At 44.9% G+C, this 16,718-nt stretch overlaps 1 protein-coding gene across 3 annotated transcripts in view; it reads left to right on the plus strand.

The window, feature by feature from the left end:
• disc1 (DISC1 scaffold protein) overlaps window positions 1-16,718 on the plus strand; it is a 76,407-nt gene that overhangs the window by 51,051 nt on the left and 8,638 nt on the right. For 2 of the 3 annotated variants that reach the window (XM_028469213.1, XM_028469214.1), the window contains exons 11-12: window positions 10,309-10,549; window positions 15,161-15,205. In XM_028469213.1, coding sequence (XP_028325014.1) covers window positions 10,309-10,549; window positions 15,161-15,205 — 286 coding nt within the window. The remainder of the gene's footprint in view (window positions 1-10,308; window positions 10,550-15,160; window positions 15,206-16,718) is intronic. The other variant, XM_028469215.1, reaches the window with a different exon arrangement.

The following is a 16,718-nucleotide window of genomic DNA, read 5'->3' on the forward strand; positions in this document are numbered from 1 at the left end:
CTGAGACTGTTACACTATTGCACATAATGTTACGATTGATTCAGTTTCCTCCTATTGGGCTTTGTTTTTGTTAGAAGATGTCAGTGCATCAGCAGAGCTTATACACTACTGTGGTATTAAAGTCGAACAAATGATAATTTATTTCTACAGTAGTATTAGCCACTGTAAATAACATGGGTCATTTAAAGAGCAAATAATACTAATTGATTAACAGTGCAGGAGGAGACAAGTAGTGATTAGAATGATCATATTAATTTACCTAGGGGTGCTATCTAAGATAGAGTTTATAGTGTCTTAGATCACTTTCCAAGAACAAACCGTATTATATTGCATGAACCACAGACAAATAGTTAAAATATAAATATTTATTAATCAAGTTAAACCTATTTTACACAGTAAACTAAAAGAGCGCTACGCTCACTAAGCTAAGGATAAATACTCGAGTATATAAAAATGAAAAAGTAAAAAAAAGCACAGAGTGAAAAACATCTCCGCTACAGTGGGCTGTTTCACACGGAACACAGTGGAGTTCCTGATTAAAACTGTCAATCAATGCTTACTGAGGGCTGTGATTGGAGGAAACCCTCCTCTCAGCATTTATAGAAGGGTTATTTTTTTTTTTTTTTTTTTTTTTTTGTTAAGGAAAGGAAAAAAATAATCTTGTCACTCGATGCAGAAAAAGCATTTGATAGAGTCAACTGGTCGTTCCTCCTAGCTGTCCTTGGCAAATTTGGCTTCGGAGAATCATTCATCCAATGGATCTCCACCCTGTACAATAAACCTAAGGCTTCAGTAACCACAAACAAAATAACATCCCAAAGCTTCACACTACAGAGGGGAACCAGACAAGGCTGCCCACTCTCACCTTTGCTTTTTGCAATATTCGTTGAACCTCTCGCAGCAACTGTACGTCAGAACTCTGTTATTAAAGGAATCCACTCATCCATCTCAGAACACAAAATTAATCTTTACGCGGATGACATCTTACTCTATTTGGAAGAACCACAATCCTCTTTGGAGGAAGTATTTAATCTAATAAACAGCTTCTCTAAATTATCAGACTATTCCATTAACTGGACAAAATCATCAATCCTCCCTTTGACAAAAAATTCATGGAATCCTGCAAACCAAAATCCACAACACCCCTCCACCACAAATACAATTAGATATCTAGGCTTAAATATATCACCAAACTTAAATGAATTAATTAAACTAAATCATGATCCGATGTTGGACAAAGTCACAGAAGATCTGCGGAGATGGAACAATCTCCCCATCTCACTACTTGGCAGGATAGCCTCAGTTAAAATGAAAATCTTACCTAAAATAAACTACCTGTTCTCAATGATACCACTAAAACCACCAAAACAATGGTTTCAAAGATTAGACTCTGCAACTACAAAATTCTATGCTAGAAATAAAAAACCTAAAATAAGCCTTTCAACTCTTCAAAAAAACAAAGACGAGGGTGGTTTAGAAGCCCCTAATTTCATGCATTATTACTTAGCAAACCAAATATTATATTTAACAGAATGGCTAAAACCAAAAGATTACTACAACACCTGGCTAGAAATAGAACAGTTAGACTGCAAACACATTAAACTCTCTGATCTCCCTTTTATTACTGCGACCCTCAAACATCACAACTGCTTTAAAAACCCACTAATTGCCTCCACACTGACTGCATGGTGGAAAGCCCTGGACATCACAAATGTTCAATTAAAAACTAGTATACTGTCTCCAATCTGGCACAACCCCGACTTTAAAAATAAAAAAACACCACTTTATCTGAAGACATGGGAAGAGAGTGGAATCACTCATCTCCAAGACCTCTTTGAAAATGACAAGCTTAGGACATATAATAATCTAACCCAAGCTTTCGGTATAAATAAATGTAACTTTCTACAGTACTTACAAGTAACAGAAACAATAAAGAAAACTACTCCACTAGACTTAACTACTTTACAACCTCCAGAACTGGCTATATATGAAAAAAATCTCAACAAATCAAAAAACTCTCAAAATAATACAGAGCTCTCTCGATCACCAACTGTAATTACTTACCAATCGCTAAGTGGGAGGCCGAACTCTCAATCACCCCGAGCATTGATTTCTGGACAGAATTTGTCGTAATACTTTTAAGATGACGAAAAACACAAATCTTCAGCTAATTCAATACAAGGTCCTCCACAGATCCCACATTACCCACAGAAAGGCATAAAATGGGCTTCTCCCCAACAGACATCTGCTCTCAGTGCACCCAGAATACAGCGGATTCCTATTTACATGCCTTATGGCTTTGCTCCCCAGTGCAACACTTTTGGATTCTAATTACTGAAAAAACTGTCCTCCATTTTGGACTGCAGAATTCCTTTATCTCTAAATCTTTGTCTGATAGGAGACCTGACAATGCTTCAACTTCCCGCAAACCGATCACAATCAATCCTTGCGGCACTAGCCATAGCAAAAAAAACAATATTACTAAATTGGAAAGACAAAAAATCCTTAAACATAAACCAATGGCAAAATCTCCTCACAGAATTTATCTCCATGGAAAAGATGTCTGCTCTCAGAAAACAAAAAAAAATAATGTGCTTTGAGGAGCGTTGGACTCCTTTTTTAATTGCATTAAATCTAAATTTTTAAAGCCTCATGATCTAGCCTGCAAGCGACTGCCAGCACCACTTTTTACTAACGCACTAGTCCAACTGTAGGCCTGGGCCGCCCTTGGGCCTCTGGGGTAGTCCTGGCCGGGTTGGCTGGGGAGGGTTGCCGGGGTGCCTGGCTGCCTCGGCGCGGGTGTGCATTCCTTCTGGGTGTTCACAGGGTCCCAGGGCTGTTCGATTTGGCGCTGTTGCCCCTTGCATGCGCATCTGGTTGGCCTCTGGGGCTGGGGCCCTGCGTGCTCCTCTGCCGCTCCTTCCCCTTGCTCCCTGTCCCCCTGTCTCGTCCTCCCACCCTCCTCCTTTGCTCTTGCGCCCGCCAATCCGGTTGGGCTGGGTTTGGGGGGGCTCCCGTTTGCCTGGGGGCTGGTGGGGGGGCTGTTGCTCTCGCCTGGGGGGCGGGCGTGGCCGTGCCGGATGGGTTGGCTGGGGGGTGGTCCGTTGGGGGGCCTGGGGTGGTGGGGTCCCGTGGCTCCGTCCGGGGGGATCCGGGTGTGGGCGGCTTTGGGGGTGGGCTGCTGCCCGGGGTCGGCGATTGCCTCCTGGGTTGCTGGGTGGCGGGGTGTGGCCGTGGGTTGCTCCGTCGGCCCTTGCGTGTCCTCGGCTTGGCTCCCTGGGGCGCGCCTTCGCCAGGGATGTCCGCTTGCGTGACGGGCCGGGCGGGGCCCCCCTCCGGTGTGGCCAGTACGGCTGGGGGTGGGGGGTGCTATGGGGCCTCCCCGGGGTCGTGTTGGGTGGGTGTGCGGGGGCGCGGCGCGTGGCTCTTGGCCTGGTGGATCCGCGTCGGGATTGGCTGGTCTGCTGGCTGGGCGCACCGGGCGCCGTGGGCGCCATTCCGGGCGGGGGTGTCCCGGGGGTGGATCCGTGGTCTGGGTGTCCGGGGGCGTGCTCTCCTGTCATCTGCCCGGGGACCGGCCGCGGCTCGTGGCGGCGCTGCGCAGCCTTGGGTGGGGCGGGGCTGGTGGCCTGGGGCCCGCTGTCGTCCGGGGTGCGCTGGCGTCGGGGGGGGTGTCTCGTGCCGGTGCGTGGGTCGTCGGGGGGTCCCCTCCGTGGGGGGGGGGGGGCTCTTCTGGCGCCGTTGGTGTGGGATGGCGGTACCGGGCTGGGGGTGCTTCGGTACTCGGGCTTGCCGGTCCGTGGCTGGCGGGGTGGCCCTGCTTGGCGGTGGATGGTGTCCTCTTTCGTCGGGGGGGGCCGGGGCCGCCTTCCGGTGGAGGGTGTTGTGTCGTGGCGCCGGGTGGGCCTGTGCTGGCCCTGGTGCGGGCACGGGCCTCCCCCCTGCTCGGCCGCTCTCCTTGGCGGCGGGGGGGCGTCGCTCTGGGCCGGCGTGCGGCGGGGGTCGCTCCCTGGGGCACCGGGGGACGGGGTTGGTGCCTGGCTGCGCCCGGGGGTGGGGGGTGCCGCTGTGCTCCGCGGGGGCCGTCGCAGTCTGGGGGGTGCCGTGGGGGGGGTCTCCGGCTTTGCTGCTCCGGGGCCCACAGTGCCGCTTGCCCGTCTGCACCATCTACCATCTCGCGTGGCCCGCCACGCGGACGGGCCCGGCTCGCACCGGACAGTCCTCCTACATGTACACTTCACCTCACTCCCAGCTGGTCTGGCCCATTCACAATATGCACCACACACCCATACCCAACCCTTGGGGGGCTGGATGGTGGGACTGGGGGTGGAGGGGGCCGCCACCTGTGTCACTGTGTAGTGGCGTGGGGGCGGCACTCCCACCTCTAGTTACCCTACTAATCCCTCCAATTTTAATCACACCTCAACATGCCACCCCCCGGAGGGTGTACCCTCACTTACACCCTCCGGCCTATTACACCACATACACGTATATCCACAGAGGTAGGATGGGGAGCACCGCTCCCCTCCATCCCCCTTCTTTTAATTACACCCCATACATTCACTGAACACACACACTCACACAGGGGATAGGGAAGTGCCTCTCCATTGGGGAATGGAGAGGCACCATAACAGGGTGGTGGGTTGGCTCACATATTTGGGCCTCTCCGGTGGGGGCCTGGCCCCTCTGTTGGTGGCTGGGCCACTACATAGAGTGAAAATACATCAGGATGGTGTGGTCGGGCGTGGCGGTGGGTCTCGGGGGGGCTTTGCTGGGGTCTCTCCTTGCGGGGTCTTTCCGGGCGGTGTCGGCCTGGTGGAGCGCGGGGACGCTTCCTCCCCTTGGGTGAGGCTTGGTGCTTGTTTCGTCGGCTGGTGGCCTTGGGGGCGGGCCCCGCGGTGTGCGGGCCTGGGGCGGCCTGCCTCGCCGGTTTGGGGGGTGGGTGTGCTGGGGGTGTGCTGGTGTCCTCACCGGGGTTGGGGCGGGGTTGCTAGGTGCCTCGGAGCGATGCTGTTTACTGGGGGGCGGCGCTAGCTGTTCCGGTGGTGGAGGTTGCTGTCGGCCGCCTGGTGGGTCTGTCCTGCCATCTGCGGACTGGTGGGTGGGTCCGGGGCATCTTTGGCTCGGGGCTGCGGTTCCGCACTTGATGTGTGCCTTTGGGGTGCCTCCGTCCCCGCGGTGGGGATCGCCGGTTGCTCGCGGGCCGGTGGGTGGCGCTGCTCCGTGGCTGGCGCTACCCGGGGGGCGGCGGGCCCTGGGCTGTCCGGGGCTGTGCGGTCCTGCTGGGCTGTGGCCGGGTCCTGGGCGGGGGTGGGGGGTGCGTCCCGGGGGGCTTGGCCCGGGGACTTGCCCTTGGGGGGCCCTGGTCCCGGGGGGTGCTCCTGGGGCCCGGGGTGATTGGCTGGCTGGCCGGGCCGGTCCTGGCGGGGGTCTTTCGGGGCGGGTGCCGCGTGCCGCGCCCTTGCATACCTAATGGTACGGCCCCTGCTTGGGCAGTGCCCCATGAGGCAGGGTGCTGGGGATGCACAAGGCGGTCTGGCTTGGCCCTTGGAGGGGGCCCTGGCTTTAAAAAAAAAAAAATAAATAAATAAAAAAACTAAAGCCCGTGGCGCGGGCGACATCAACAATAGGTGATTTGGGGCGCCATGGGGGGCTAGGTTGGGGTGCCTGGGGGCCGACGGGGAGACTCCCGGCGGCCCCTGGTGCCTTATGCGGCTTGGGGTGTGGTCGTCCTCCCTGGGCGGGCTGCTCCTGGTGCTGCGTTCATTCCGGGTCCCTCTGGCCTGGGGTCGGGTCCCTGCTGGCTCTGGGCCCGGCGGCGGGTGCCCGCCGGCTGCCCGTTCGGCGTGGCTCTGGTCGTCTGCTGGGCGTGGGCTTCGGCTCCTCCGCTGGGGTCTCGGGCGGGGAGCTCTCTGGGCCCTCCCCTCGGGGGGTTGGGCGCGGGGGTGTGGGGGGGTGGGGGGGGATGGGGTGGGGGGTCTGGGGTTTGGGGGTTGGATTGGTGGCATGGTGCGCTGGGTCCTTGGCTCCTTGGGGCTTTCTCGGGTGTGTATGGGGGGGGCGATGGTTGCCTCTCGGTTTGGGATCTTGGGGGCGTTCGGGGGGCTGCTTGGCCGTGTGGTGGTCGCCGGGGGCCCCCGGGTTGCCCGCTCTTGCTGCTGGCCTGGCTGCTTCCGGGGCCCGGGGGCGGCTCGTGGGTTTTGCAGTGGCGGTTCTTGGAAATACATTTGTCATGGATGCACTGGCCTTGGGCTGTGGGATAACACTCATACTGGGCTCAACCACAGACACGTTGTTCCCAAATACCTGTTTTATGGAATTTCCACTCACTTCTTCCTCTGCTCACAGCCACCACCATTATTCCTAAGCCGCACACTGGTCACCAAACTGGCTTGATAACTCAACAATAAGCACAATATACACAACCACAATTTCACATCGCATCACTTGAAATCTATCGACTACTCCCCACCCATTCCATTTCCTATCTTGTATTCCTCTTCCCTGTTAACTTCCCCACCCCTCTCCAACCCCTCACCTTGGTGTAACACTGCCCTCTCTTTTTTTACATCCTCCCTTTAATAAAGTATTTCTTACCCTTCCCTAGGGAGGGCTGGTGATGGTCACAATTATGCAATGAAATAAATAAATTTATTTAATTGCAATAACAAAATATGCATTGCTGTTAAAAGATTGCACTTCTTGTAGTGTTAACCTTCGACAGAATGTGCAGACAAGAGAAAAAAAAAAAAAAAAAAAAAAAGCATTTATAGAAGGGGCGGGGCCAACAGTGAAAGTTGATGACGCAGGGTTGTTGTTTTTATGATAACTGGGTCTGTCCTGGCTTTGAATCTTTAAGTGTACTTGTATGTTGTGTGGGGGGCATTTGCAATTTTGTTGTTCTTTGTACAATAACAATAAATTATTCTGATTCTGATTCTAATCCAAAGAATCCGTTTCAGCCAACAGCAAAATTCAGTTGTAATAGCTGGCGTTCAACCCTTAGAGGCCAGTAACTCTGATATTTTACAACTAAATACGCAAAATTAAAATACTTTTGCTAAAATGTAAACTGTGGGACTACAGGCGCTGCACTAATTACTTGGACCATAGTACTTTAGACCGTCGTCAGGAGCACACAGCCTGTTAGTAGTAGTCTAACAGCACTGGTGTTAGGTGTTTGATGAGTGTGTTGTGATAATGCTTTTATTCTATGCGTTTATAACCCGGCTTATGACTGTGGTCCTAAAGTCTGAATAAACCAGCCACCTAATTTGGATTTAAGTTTAATTTGGAATTAAATTAGAATTAGGAATTAAGTGTTTACAAGGTCAGTTTAAAGAGGATTTAACTTTTATTCTGCTCCCATTTAACTTGGCCACTGTCACCGCCCCCAACCAAATTACTCAATTGTCATTTGCACGTGTTGTGTTTCTTTCTTTTTACTGTTGTTGTTGTTGTTGTTGTTTTTTGTATGTCCTACAGTCTTATATTTGCACTATTATCCTATGTTGGTATTTTTTTTTGTTCTCACTGTCTGCTCTTCTACTCTGTTTTATTGTACTACTGCAAAATGTGAATTTCTCTATTCTATTCTAAAGTAAGTTTAGGTCCGCTAGTTTTAGAATCAATAAATCAGTACTTTTTAACCGAGTAATCAGTAATCAGTAGTCAGATTACTTAATCCCGGTAACTGTGGCAACACTGGCTACATGTGACTGTTTAAGTATGATGTAATTACTACATCAGGCTGACAGTGGTTAGCAATGGTTCAGCCAGTAAATGAAATCACAACACACCTATTCATTTAAAAAAAAAACAAAAAACAAACACAAAGCTGGACTAATGCGTGCTATGGCTTTTTCTGTTTTCTGCCTCAAAGAGACGAAGCCGTCCTGTCACTGAGTGAGGGGCGTTTAAAGAGGAGTAGGAGTAGGAGTGGGAGTGTGCCAGCCCCTGTCTCACTCTTATTACTGGGCCATCAGTGGCCCAGCACGCCCACACACCCTCTGTCAAATGGCAGGCCATGCTCCTGCCACCAATTAACCCTCAAGTGCAGGGTCCTTACAAAACTACAGGCTACAGGATGCTGCCATCACAGAGATGCTTAGTGGCTGAAAAGATGTCTGACTTTTTGGTAAACCCTGATGCCAATACCAGTTTTTGTTATAATTTCTTAATGTCCCATCAGAAAGGCTTTAATACACCTGTGTTCTCACACATCTGTGTGTATGCACCTGTGTGTCCCTTCATACCTCAGAGAAGACAATGGAAAGGCTCACTGGGCACCTATCCTCCATCATAGTATTCAGTTGGATGGAGTGGTGAATTGGTGAGGGCAGAGGTGGGCGGGGCTGAGCAATTTCTCCATTGTCTGTCTGCCAAATGAAGGTGAGAGAACGGCTGTGAGGCGTGCGTTGGCAGAGTGCAGAGGTTGGCAGCCTTTTCAGAGAGGAGATGGGCTGGAAAACGAGTGGCATTCAATTTTCAGGGGGAGGGTCTGTGTGTGTGTGTGTGTGTGTGTGTGGGGGGGGGGTACTCGTCGCAGCAAGAGAGAAGGAACAGAGGGAGAGATTAAACCTCATAGTCTGGCTGCTTTTTCTGCCTTCCAGTTTGTTTACATATGGGGAAAAAGCAATTTCTCAATTTTGACTGCACAGCAGGGAAAGCACTGAACACAACAGGGAGGTTTACTTATGTATATTTGTGTTTTCAGCATTACATTTGGCATTTACTGCTCCTACTCACTCTGTGTAAGAGTTATTTGTGACAGAGGATCTTACTTTGGGTTTAAATTTGTGCTGTGATAAACATTGTCTGTGTGAACATTTGATACACAACCACATTTTTATCCCCCTCATCCTGTCAGTGTTTTTTTTTAGTTGTTTTTAATGTGAAATTGTTGTTGACAAGCTCTGATTTGATTCAATGTGGTGTGTGGTCTATGTATAATTGGCCAAAAGAAGGCTGGAATGAGTCCTATTTTAAGTAATACAGAGAAAAGGTGACTACAATATTTTTAGGATCATCACAGAGCAAATGAAAAATAATTGGTTCTACTTTTGTTGTGATTGAAGAACACTTGCTTAAAGCTGCAACCCACAATGCCTCATTGATCAATAAATCGAAGATCATTTGCTCGAAAAAAAAAAAAAAAGATGTGAAAGGTTGAAATTGCCACTTGAGAGTTTGTTTTCATCTCCACCGTAAACACTACATTTGTTGACATTTCGAGACATTGCATTGTGGGATGTGGAGTCACATAGAAGTGTTGATACTTTCACTGGGAATACTGTTAACAAACTACAACGAAAATGGCATCAAGTGAATCACAGTAAAAACACTTCTATGCATCCGTTTACAGGACACCCACAATGCAATGCGCAAAACTTTTTAGAAAATGTTAATAGCAGTGTGTTTACTGTAGAGACCACAACAAAGCTTTGAATATCAATTTTGACCTTTTTTGTTTCTTTTTGGAATAAATGATCCATTGATCTATGTGGCATACACTAAGATTTTATCTCAAACAATGTATAGTGGGTACATACAGGCTTTAAGATTGTACATTGATATCTTTATTCCTTAAAGTCAACCAATAATCCCTCTATTAGGATTAGCAAAACAAAGATAAGATATTTGGTGACTTTTAATGCCCTTTCTACAGGTTGTTCTATGTTTGCTTGTCTGAAGTTCTGTGATAAGAGTCCAGGTGAACACACTGAAAAATTACCAAAATAACTCAAGGGGCAGATTTAAAAGAAAGAAAAGAAAACAAGCTCTCTGTCCTATTGAAACTCTGCCAAGGGGAGATCACATCCAGCCTCTTTCTCTCTGTTACACGTCTGCTTAGAAAGGAAGCCACCCCTGGAAAACATTTTCTTTTTCAATAGAAATAACATTTGTTGCTGTTTTGTCTGAACATTACTAGACACTGTTATCGATGTAATTTACTCTGCTTATATCTAGCATCAAGACTTGAGGGCCATGATTCAGTGCATATGTAATTTATTGTATTAAGATCTAAGTGCATTTGTTCGGAGGATAATTCATACTTGTTGGTGTCTGAAGGTAGCACACAACGTTGCAATGTGATGTAAATTTATTGCAGGATGAATTGGGGACAGAAGGTGAATAAATAAATACTGCTATCAAATGGAATGAGGAAAAAAAATCACTCTAACAAGGAACAAAGTCCAGCAAAACAAGACATAGGGGTGGCAGTTACAAGCGACACCGATTTAGTTGATTTTCAAGTAGGAAAAGACAAAAGTAGGGCTAAAAGTGTCCCCTTCTCTGCACTTGTAGCTGTCCTGGCTTGGAGAGAATCTGGGAGGCTGATTTAGAAGCATGTCACCTGTTCCTGCATGGACTCCAGCTGCGGACTTCCAGCTGCAGTGCTGCTGAGACTGAAGACCTTCCTGCTGACACGGCTGTCTGTCCTCCAATCCTACTGTGCACCAAAGAAGAAGAAGACTGTGCCATGCTGACTGCTTTAGGAGGACGCTGGTGTCCTGAGGCCAATTTACAGAACTCTGAGTTTACCAAGGTAGGTGAACTATGTATAGAAACACTGGTTAGTGAGAGGAACCCATCTGCCAAGTGCCAAATACCCTCTTTGCCAGATATTGGCAGTCAGTTATCTAAATCAGTGATCCCCATCATGGTGCCATTTTCATTTATGCTTTAAAGGATTGGAATCATTTTCTATCCCCATTGACAATGATTCAGTTGGTCCAAATTCATGGGCACCCCCATTTTTTCAAAAGAATCTCAATTAAATGCACAATCCGATTCCGATTTAGGTGAGACTCAGTGGGTTAATTGAGAAACAAACCCAACCTACAGAGGTAGAGTTGACAGTTGTATGGTTGACAGTAGTAGAGATGACAGTGGTAGAGTTGACAGTAGTAGAGTTGACTGTAGGGTTGACAGTGGTAGAGCTGACAGTGGTAGAGTTGACATTGGTAGAGTTGACATTGGTGAGTTGACAGTTGTATGGTTGACAGTAGAGTTGACATTGGTAGAGTTGACATTGGTGAGTTGACAGTTGTATGGTTGACAGTAGAGTTGACAGTGGTAGAGTTGGCAATAGTAGAGTTTACAGTGGTAGAGTTTACAGTGGTAGAGTTGACAGTGGTAGAGCTGACAGTGGTAGAGTTGATAGTGGTAGAGTTGACATTGGTAGAGTTAATAGGAGAGTTGACAGTGGTAGAGTTGACAATGGTAGAGTTGACAGTGGTAGAGCTGACAGTGGTAGAGTTATCATTGGTAGGGTTGACAGTGGTAGAGTTGACAGTGGTAGATTGGACAGTGGTAAAGTTGACAGTAGAGTTGACAGTGGTAGAGTTGAAACTGGTAGAGTTGACAGTGGTCGAGTGTACAATAGTGTACAGTAGAGTTGACATTGGTAGAGTTGACAATGGTAGAGCTGACAGTGGTAGAGTTGACAGTGGTAGAGTTGACATTGGTAGAGTTGACAGAGGTAGAGCTGACAGTGGTAGAGTTGACATTGGTAGAGTTGACATTGGTAGAGTTGACAGTGGTAAAGTTGACAGTAGAGTTGACAGTGGTAGAGTTGACAGTGGTAGAGTTGACAGTGGTAGAGTTGACATTGGTGAGTTGACAGTTGTATGGTTGACAGTGGTAGAGCTGACTGTGGTAGAGTTGACATTGGTGAGTTCACAGTTGTATGGTTGACAGTAGAGTTGACAGAGGTAGAGTTGACAGTAGTAGAGTTGACAGTGGTAGAGTTGACAATGGTAGAGTTGACAATGGTAGAGCTGACAGTGGTAGAGTTGACAGTCATAGAGTTGACATTGGTAGAGTTGACATTGATAGAGTTGACATTGGTGAGTTGACAGTGGTAAAGCTGACAGTAGAGCTGACAGTGGTAGAGTTGACATTGGTAGAGTTGACAATGGTAGAGCTGACAGTGGTAGAGTTGACAGTCATAGAGTTGACATTGGTAGAGTTGACATTGATAGAGTTGACATTGGTGAGTTGACAGTGGTAAAGCTGACAGTAGAGCTGACAGTGGTAGAGTTGACATTGGTAGAGTTGACAGTGGTAGAGTTGACAGTGGTAGAGTTGACAGTGGTAGAGTTGACAGTGGTAGAGTTGACAGTGGTAGAGCTGACAGTGGTAGAGTTGACAGTGGTAGAGTTGACAGTGGTAGAGTTGACATGTGTAAGTCATAGAACTGTAACATGGTTCCACAGATTAATTTAAATTACAATTTTATATAGATTTTCCATGCCAAATACAATTATCTGAGCTCAAATACAATTCAATTATGATTACGACAACATATTTTTACAATTGCAATTACACCATAATTTTAATTAATTCTCATTTACAATTATAATTGACCCTAACCCTGGTCTCAGCACTCGACTAGAAAAACACTGTTCAGTCAGTTCTTTAAAGAAGGAAAAGAGAGTGCCTTTCAATGTAATGCAGACTGAAGAGTCTTTCTGCATGATTACATGTGTTTTAGCAGAAATGCATGTGTGTGCTCAGTCTTTGTGGAGGGTTGTCTCCCCACAGTGAGTTGAGGTACGCAGCCTCAGGGCTGACAGTGGCTCGTTTGCTGCTCTTCTCGCAGTTTTCTCCTCCCACTCGTCTGAGATGAGAACAAAGCATGTAGAGTCTTTGCTTGTTAAAAGAATATAGGAAAATGTTAAAAAGCACATGTTTTTGAAAATGTCAATGTATGACTGACTGTTACTAGGTGTGAGGTTTTTTGTTGTTGTGATAAAAAAAAAAAAAGCTTTCTTATTACTTTTAAATATACATATCTCAGTAAAGATATAGCGATTTGCTAGAAGCTGTCGTTTCTAACCTCACAAGAATAATTTAACGTAAAACATTTTCTTGTCTGTCTATTTATCTCTGTCTGTGTCCTGGTTAACCTCTCTTGCACACGCTTCACTGTCATCTCTTCTGTCCTTGTACTAACTCCTTCTTTTTTCTATTTTTTTCTTACCAAACTACTTTAATCTTCTACTTTTTGCTGTTCTTTTTGTTTTTCTTCTTCTGCTTTTCTTGCTTTCTTTGAAGCCTGGCCTCTGCTAATGCTTCATCAAGTGCTATAAGGTGAGGTAGCTGTACTTTTTTCCTTTTGTCCACATTGTGTGCTGTTTTTTTATGTGCTTTATATGAGTCTACTTGAGTGCCAAATATGACATAAATAGTCCATTGCGCAACAGCTGAATACATTTTTTTTAAAACATTTATTTTTCTCAAAGACATTAACTATTGATGTCAAAGACTACATGCTGGGCTAAAGCCTACCTCCTACAGGAACATAGTAACACATGAGGTATCATTTTGACCACTGCACTTTGCTCTTCCGCTTTGAAAAGTAACACAATTGTTCCTGTTATTGTGAACATTTCAGGCTTTTGTTGGTTTTTTCCCTCTAATTCTCAGTTATCAGGTACCTATTTAACGTAAATGCTGCGTTAATGCTTGCTTGGCACACAACAGGCAATACAGGTGTTTTTTCCCCATTTCATGGTAGTCTTTGCAATCTATACAACAAGCACATGTGACAGATTATATGTTGTTTTGAGAGAGATTGCAGTAGCAACACTGATCTCAGTCTGTGAGAGAGGGCAGTGTTGTAATCTCTGCACACTGAATTGCTTTAAGAATAGACATTGCTCAAGTGAAGAAAGAAACCTTAAGCTCCACAATATCACAATTATGGCAAATAGTTCTTATTTATTTTCACTTAAGTTAACAACTCATGTTAGACCACATCAAAACCAAAGTATAGCTCATGGCGAACACTAGGGTACATACTATTACTAGGGATATAACGATTCACTCAACTCCCGATACGATTTGATTCACGATACTGGGTTCACGATACGATTCTCTCACGATTTATTTTACAAAATGGGACTGTAGACAAATTTTTTTTTGGGAAAAAAACTAGAAAATACGGTACTATTTTCCTTTTATTTTTCATTGTCAAAAGAATTTCTTGATAAACTATTCAAAACAATGCAATTTAACTAAAAATAAATCTTGAATGAAATAAATAAAGGAATAATACAAATGAAAATGAAGCCTATTAATTTAAATTCTGGTTCTATAATAAACAATGCAAAACTGCATAATAGTTATTTTTCTTTTTAAAAGTGCAACTGAAAATGTATTTTGTGCCTTAACAATTGGACTTTAAAAAAAAAAAAAAAACCGTCATTGCACTGATTTACGTCATATTTGTTTGGACCAGCAGAGGGCGCTGGTAACACAGTGGTCGGTTGGCATGCAGATATCTTGCAGTGAAGAAGAGAAGCTATGCTAGCAGACAGAGCTAATAGAAAAACGTGGCTTTTACAGATATTCAAGTAATATTACAGATATTCTTTCGGTTTTTTTCATGCATGCAAACAATTTCCTCTGTTTTTTTAAGTGATACTTTTACAATTGGAAATTATTTCCCTAACTTTAACCCTTACCCAAACCCTGTATAAAATGTTCTATTTAATTTGTTCAGTTTTAATTAAGGTTCAGAAATTAAATAAAGTCAAACCCCTTCTTTGCGCAGTGGCATATTGACTGTCGTCCTGAAAAAAAAACATTTGTTTGAAGATCGTTGTGGGTAGCATGAAATATTTTCTAATTGACATACAGTCCTTCCAAGCAGAAAAAGAAGTAAGAATTGGAAATTGTGTTGGCAAAATACATTAGACTAATTAACATGATAGTTTCATACCGTTGCATAGATTGATCGGCATAATATGCAAGTCCTTACTTCATTTTTTTTGTGGTGTATGGTAAATCCTTTCCATTGAATTCCACTAAAATCCCTGTGGTTCTGTACTTGTCATTTTGTAGCAATACAGAGCTGTGCCTGTGTGTGACCCTGGAAATGCTTATGTAGAGTTTAAAATGAGTTTGTTTGGCAAGGGGTTATTTCAGTTTGTGGGATGAAAAAAGAAATGCTGTTCAGCCCTGCACAAATCAAGATAGAATGCCATTTTAAAGTAATGACATGCAGTTTTTCCTTTCAGAAGAAAAGGTCTGAGAAATCACATTATCTGCTTTCTTTTCATTATGGTGATGTCGCACATTTACACAGCTCAGCCAGTATATTGACATTGACAACTGTGTGCCCTCCGTGACTGTCCCTTTCTTATGGCAGAAACTGGAGGAGTTCCTGTTCTGCATGGAGGAGACTCACCCAGAGGTTTGTAACGCTAACACCTCTTTGCATGGCTGGATGTCATCTGTGTAATTAAAGCTGTGTTGATACTTGGGTGGTGGAGGGGATCCGTTAGTTGACCTTAATTTGAAACATAACCCTGCTGACCTTTTGTGTTTTTTTTTCCACGAGCTGATCAATACTGATCTGCATGAGAAATGTTGGCTGGTGGCCCAGACTGTCCTGAGTTTCATCTCTGCTTTTTAAAGCTCTCGTTTATCCAGTGGAGAGCTTTGCTGAGCATGTATTCTCTTTGACACACAGCCTCACTTTATATTCATACAATTACTCACACCATATAGTAAAAGTGCGTAGACATAGACATAGTCTGCTTTTCATATACAGGTTTCTAGTCTTCATCAAGCCTTTTTTGTGTATCGTACAATGCTTTGCATAGTGTGTGAGGCGTCTGTTTAAAAGAAGTCAATCATACACGACTAAACTCTATTTTTCATATGCATTTTTAGCTAATCCTTTAAATGCTTACCACATACAGTATAATGCATGTATTTATGGACCTATGTGTAAAATGACAGTTTTAAATGTCTTAAATCTGACCCTGATTAATATCCTTACTATTTTTTTTCATTTTTTAAATTTTATTTATCAATTATGGGTTTTATAAGGTTTACTTTCATGTGTTAAGAAACTAAAATGTTCTATCTTCAGACATTACATTGTTTAAGACAAGTTTCCTCAAACTGGTGTCCAGTGACGACCATCCATAGTTCATGTCACGACGAGTTAAGTTAAATTACTGATGAAATATATACATAAATAAATACACTATAATAGAAATAGAAGAATGCACAACAATGCAACATGTCCATGCATTCTTTACCTGAAATAATGCAAAGCTTCAGTGTGTATTTAGTAAGTCACATAATTAAGTGTGCCAGTGGTACCAGTTCTTTTTGGGGAAATTTCTCACATCTGTTGCTGATTTTATTTTTTATTTTTTTTAAACTTTGTATAAAAGCACTTCTGTGTTGAAGCCAGTTTATCTAGATTACTTCTGAAGTAGCTAAATCCCTAAGCTATCTAGAAGTCCAGATGGTTAAATTTCTTTTTTATTAGCCTGATGAATTTTACAGGGCGCTTGGCAAATTTTATCCCCTGTAAATTTAGAAATGTCTTTTCAACCTGAAAAGTTTAGAAAACCCTGTCTTAAGAAAGGCTTTTTATTATTGCAAAGTCCTAATTCCCCTGATGGCAGCCATAAAAACGAGGAAGATCCCTCTTTATTGCAGTGTGAATGGACCCATAGTTTCAAAAAATGCATAAAACCCATAAGGTGAAATGACCTGAATTTATCAGCTGTGAAATCTTAAATCACACTGTATTTATGGGAAACTGTCAAATGTAAAATGGTTTCAATCTCAATAACGTGCGATGCATCACAGAGCCCTGATAAGGTCTCCTTCCATTTATGGTGTCTGGCTGATTTCAACCTGAAACTGGACCCAGAGCCTTTGACCTCTTTCTCCTTTTCTAAATG

This window comes from Gouania willdenowi, chromosome 15 (genome assembly GCF_900634775.1).
Source record: "Gouania willdenowi chromosome 15, fGouWil2.1, whole genome shotgun sequence".
In the NCBI taxonomy this organism is placed as follows: domain Eukaryota; kingdom Metazoa; phylum Chordata; class Actinopteri; order Blenniiformes; family Gobiesocidae; genus Gouania; species Gouania willdenowi.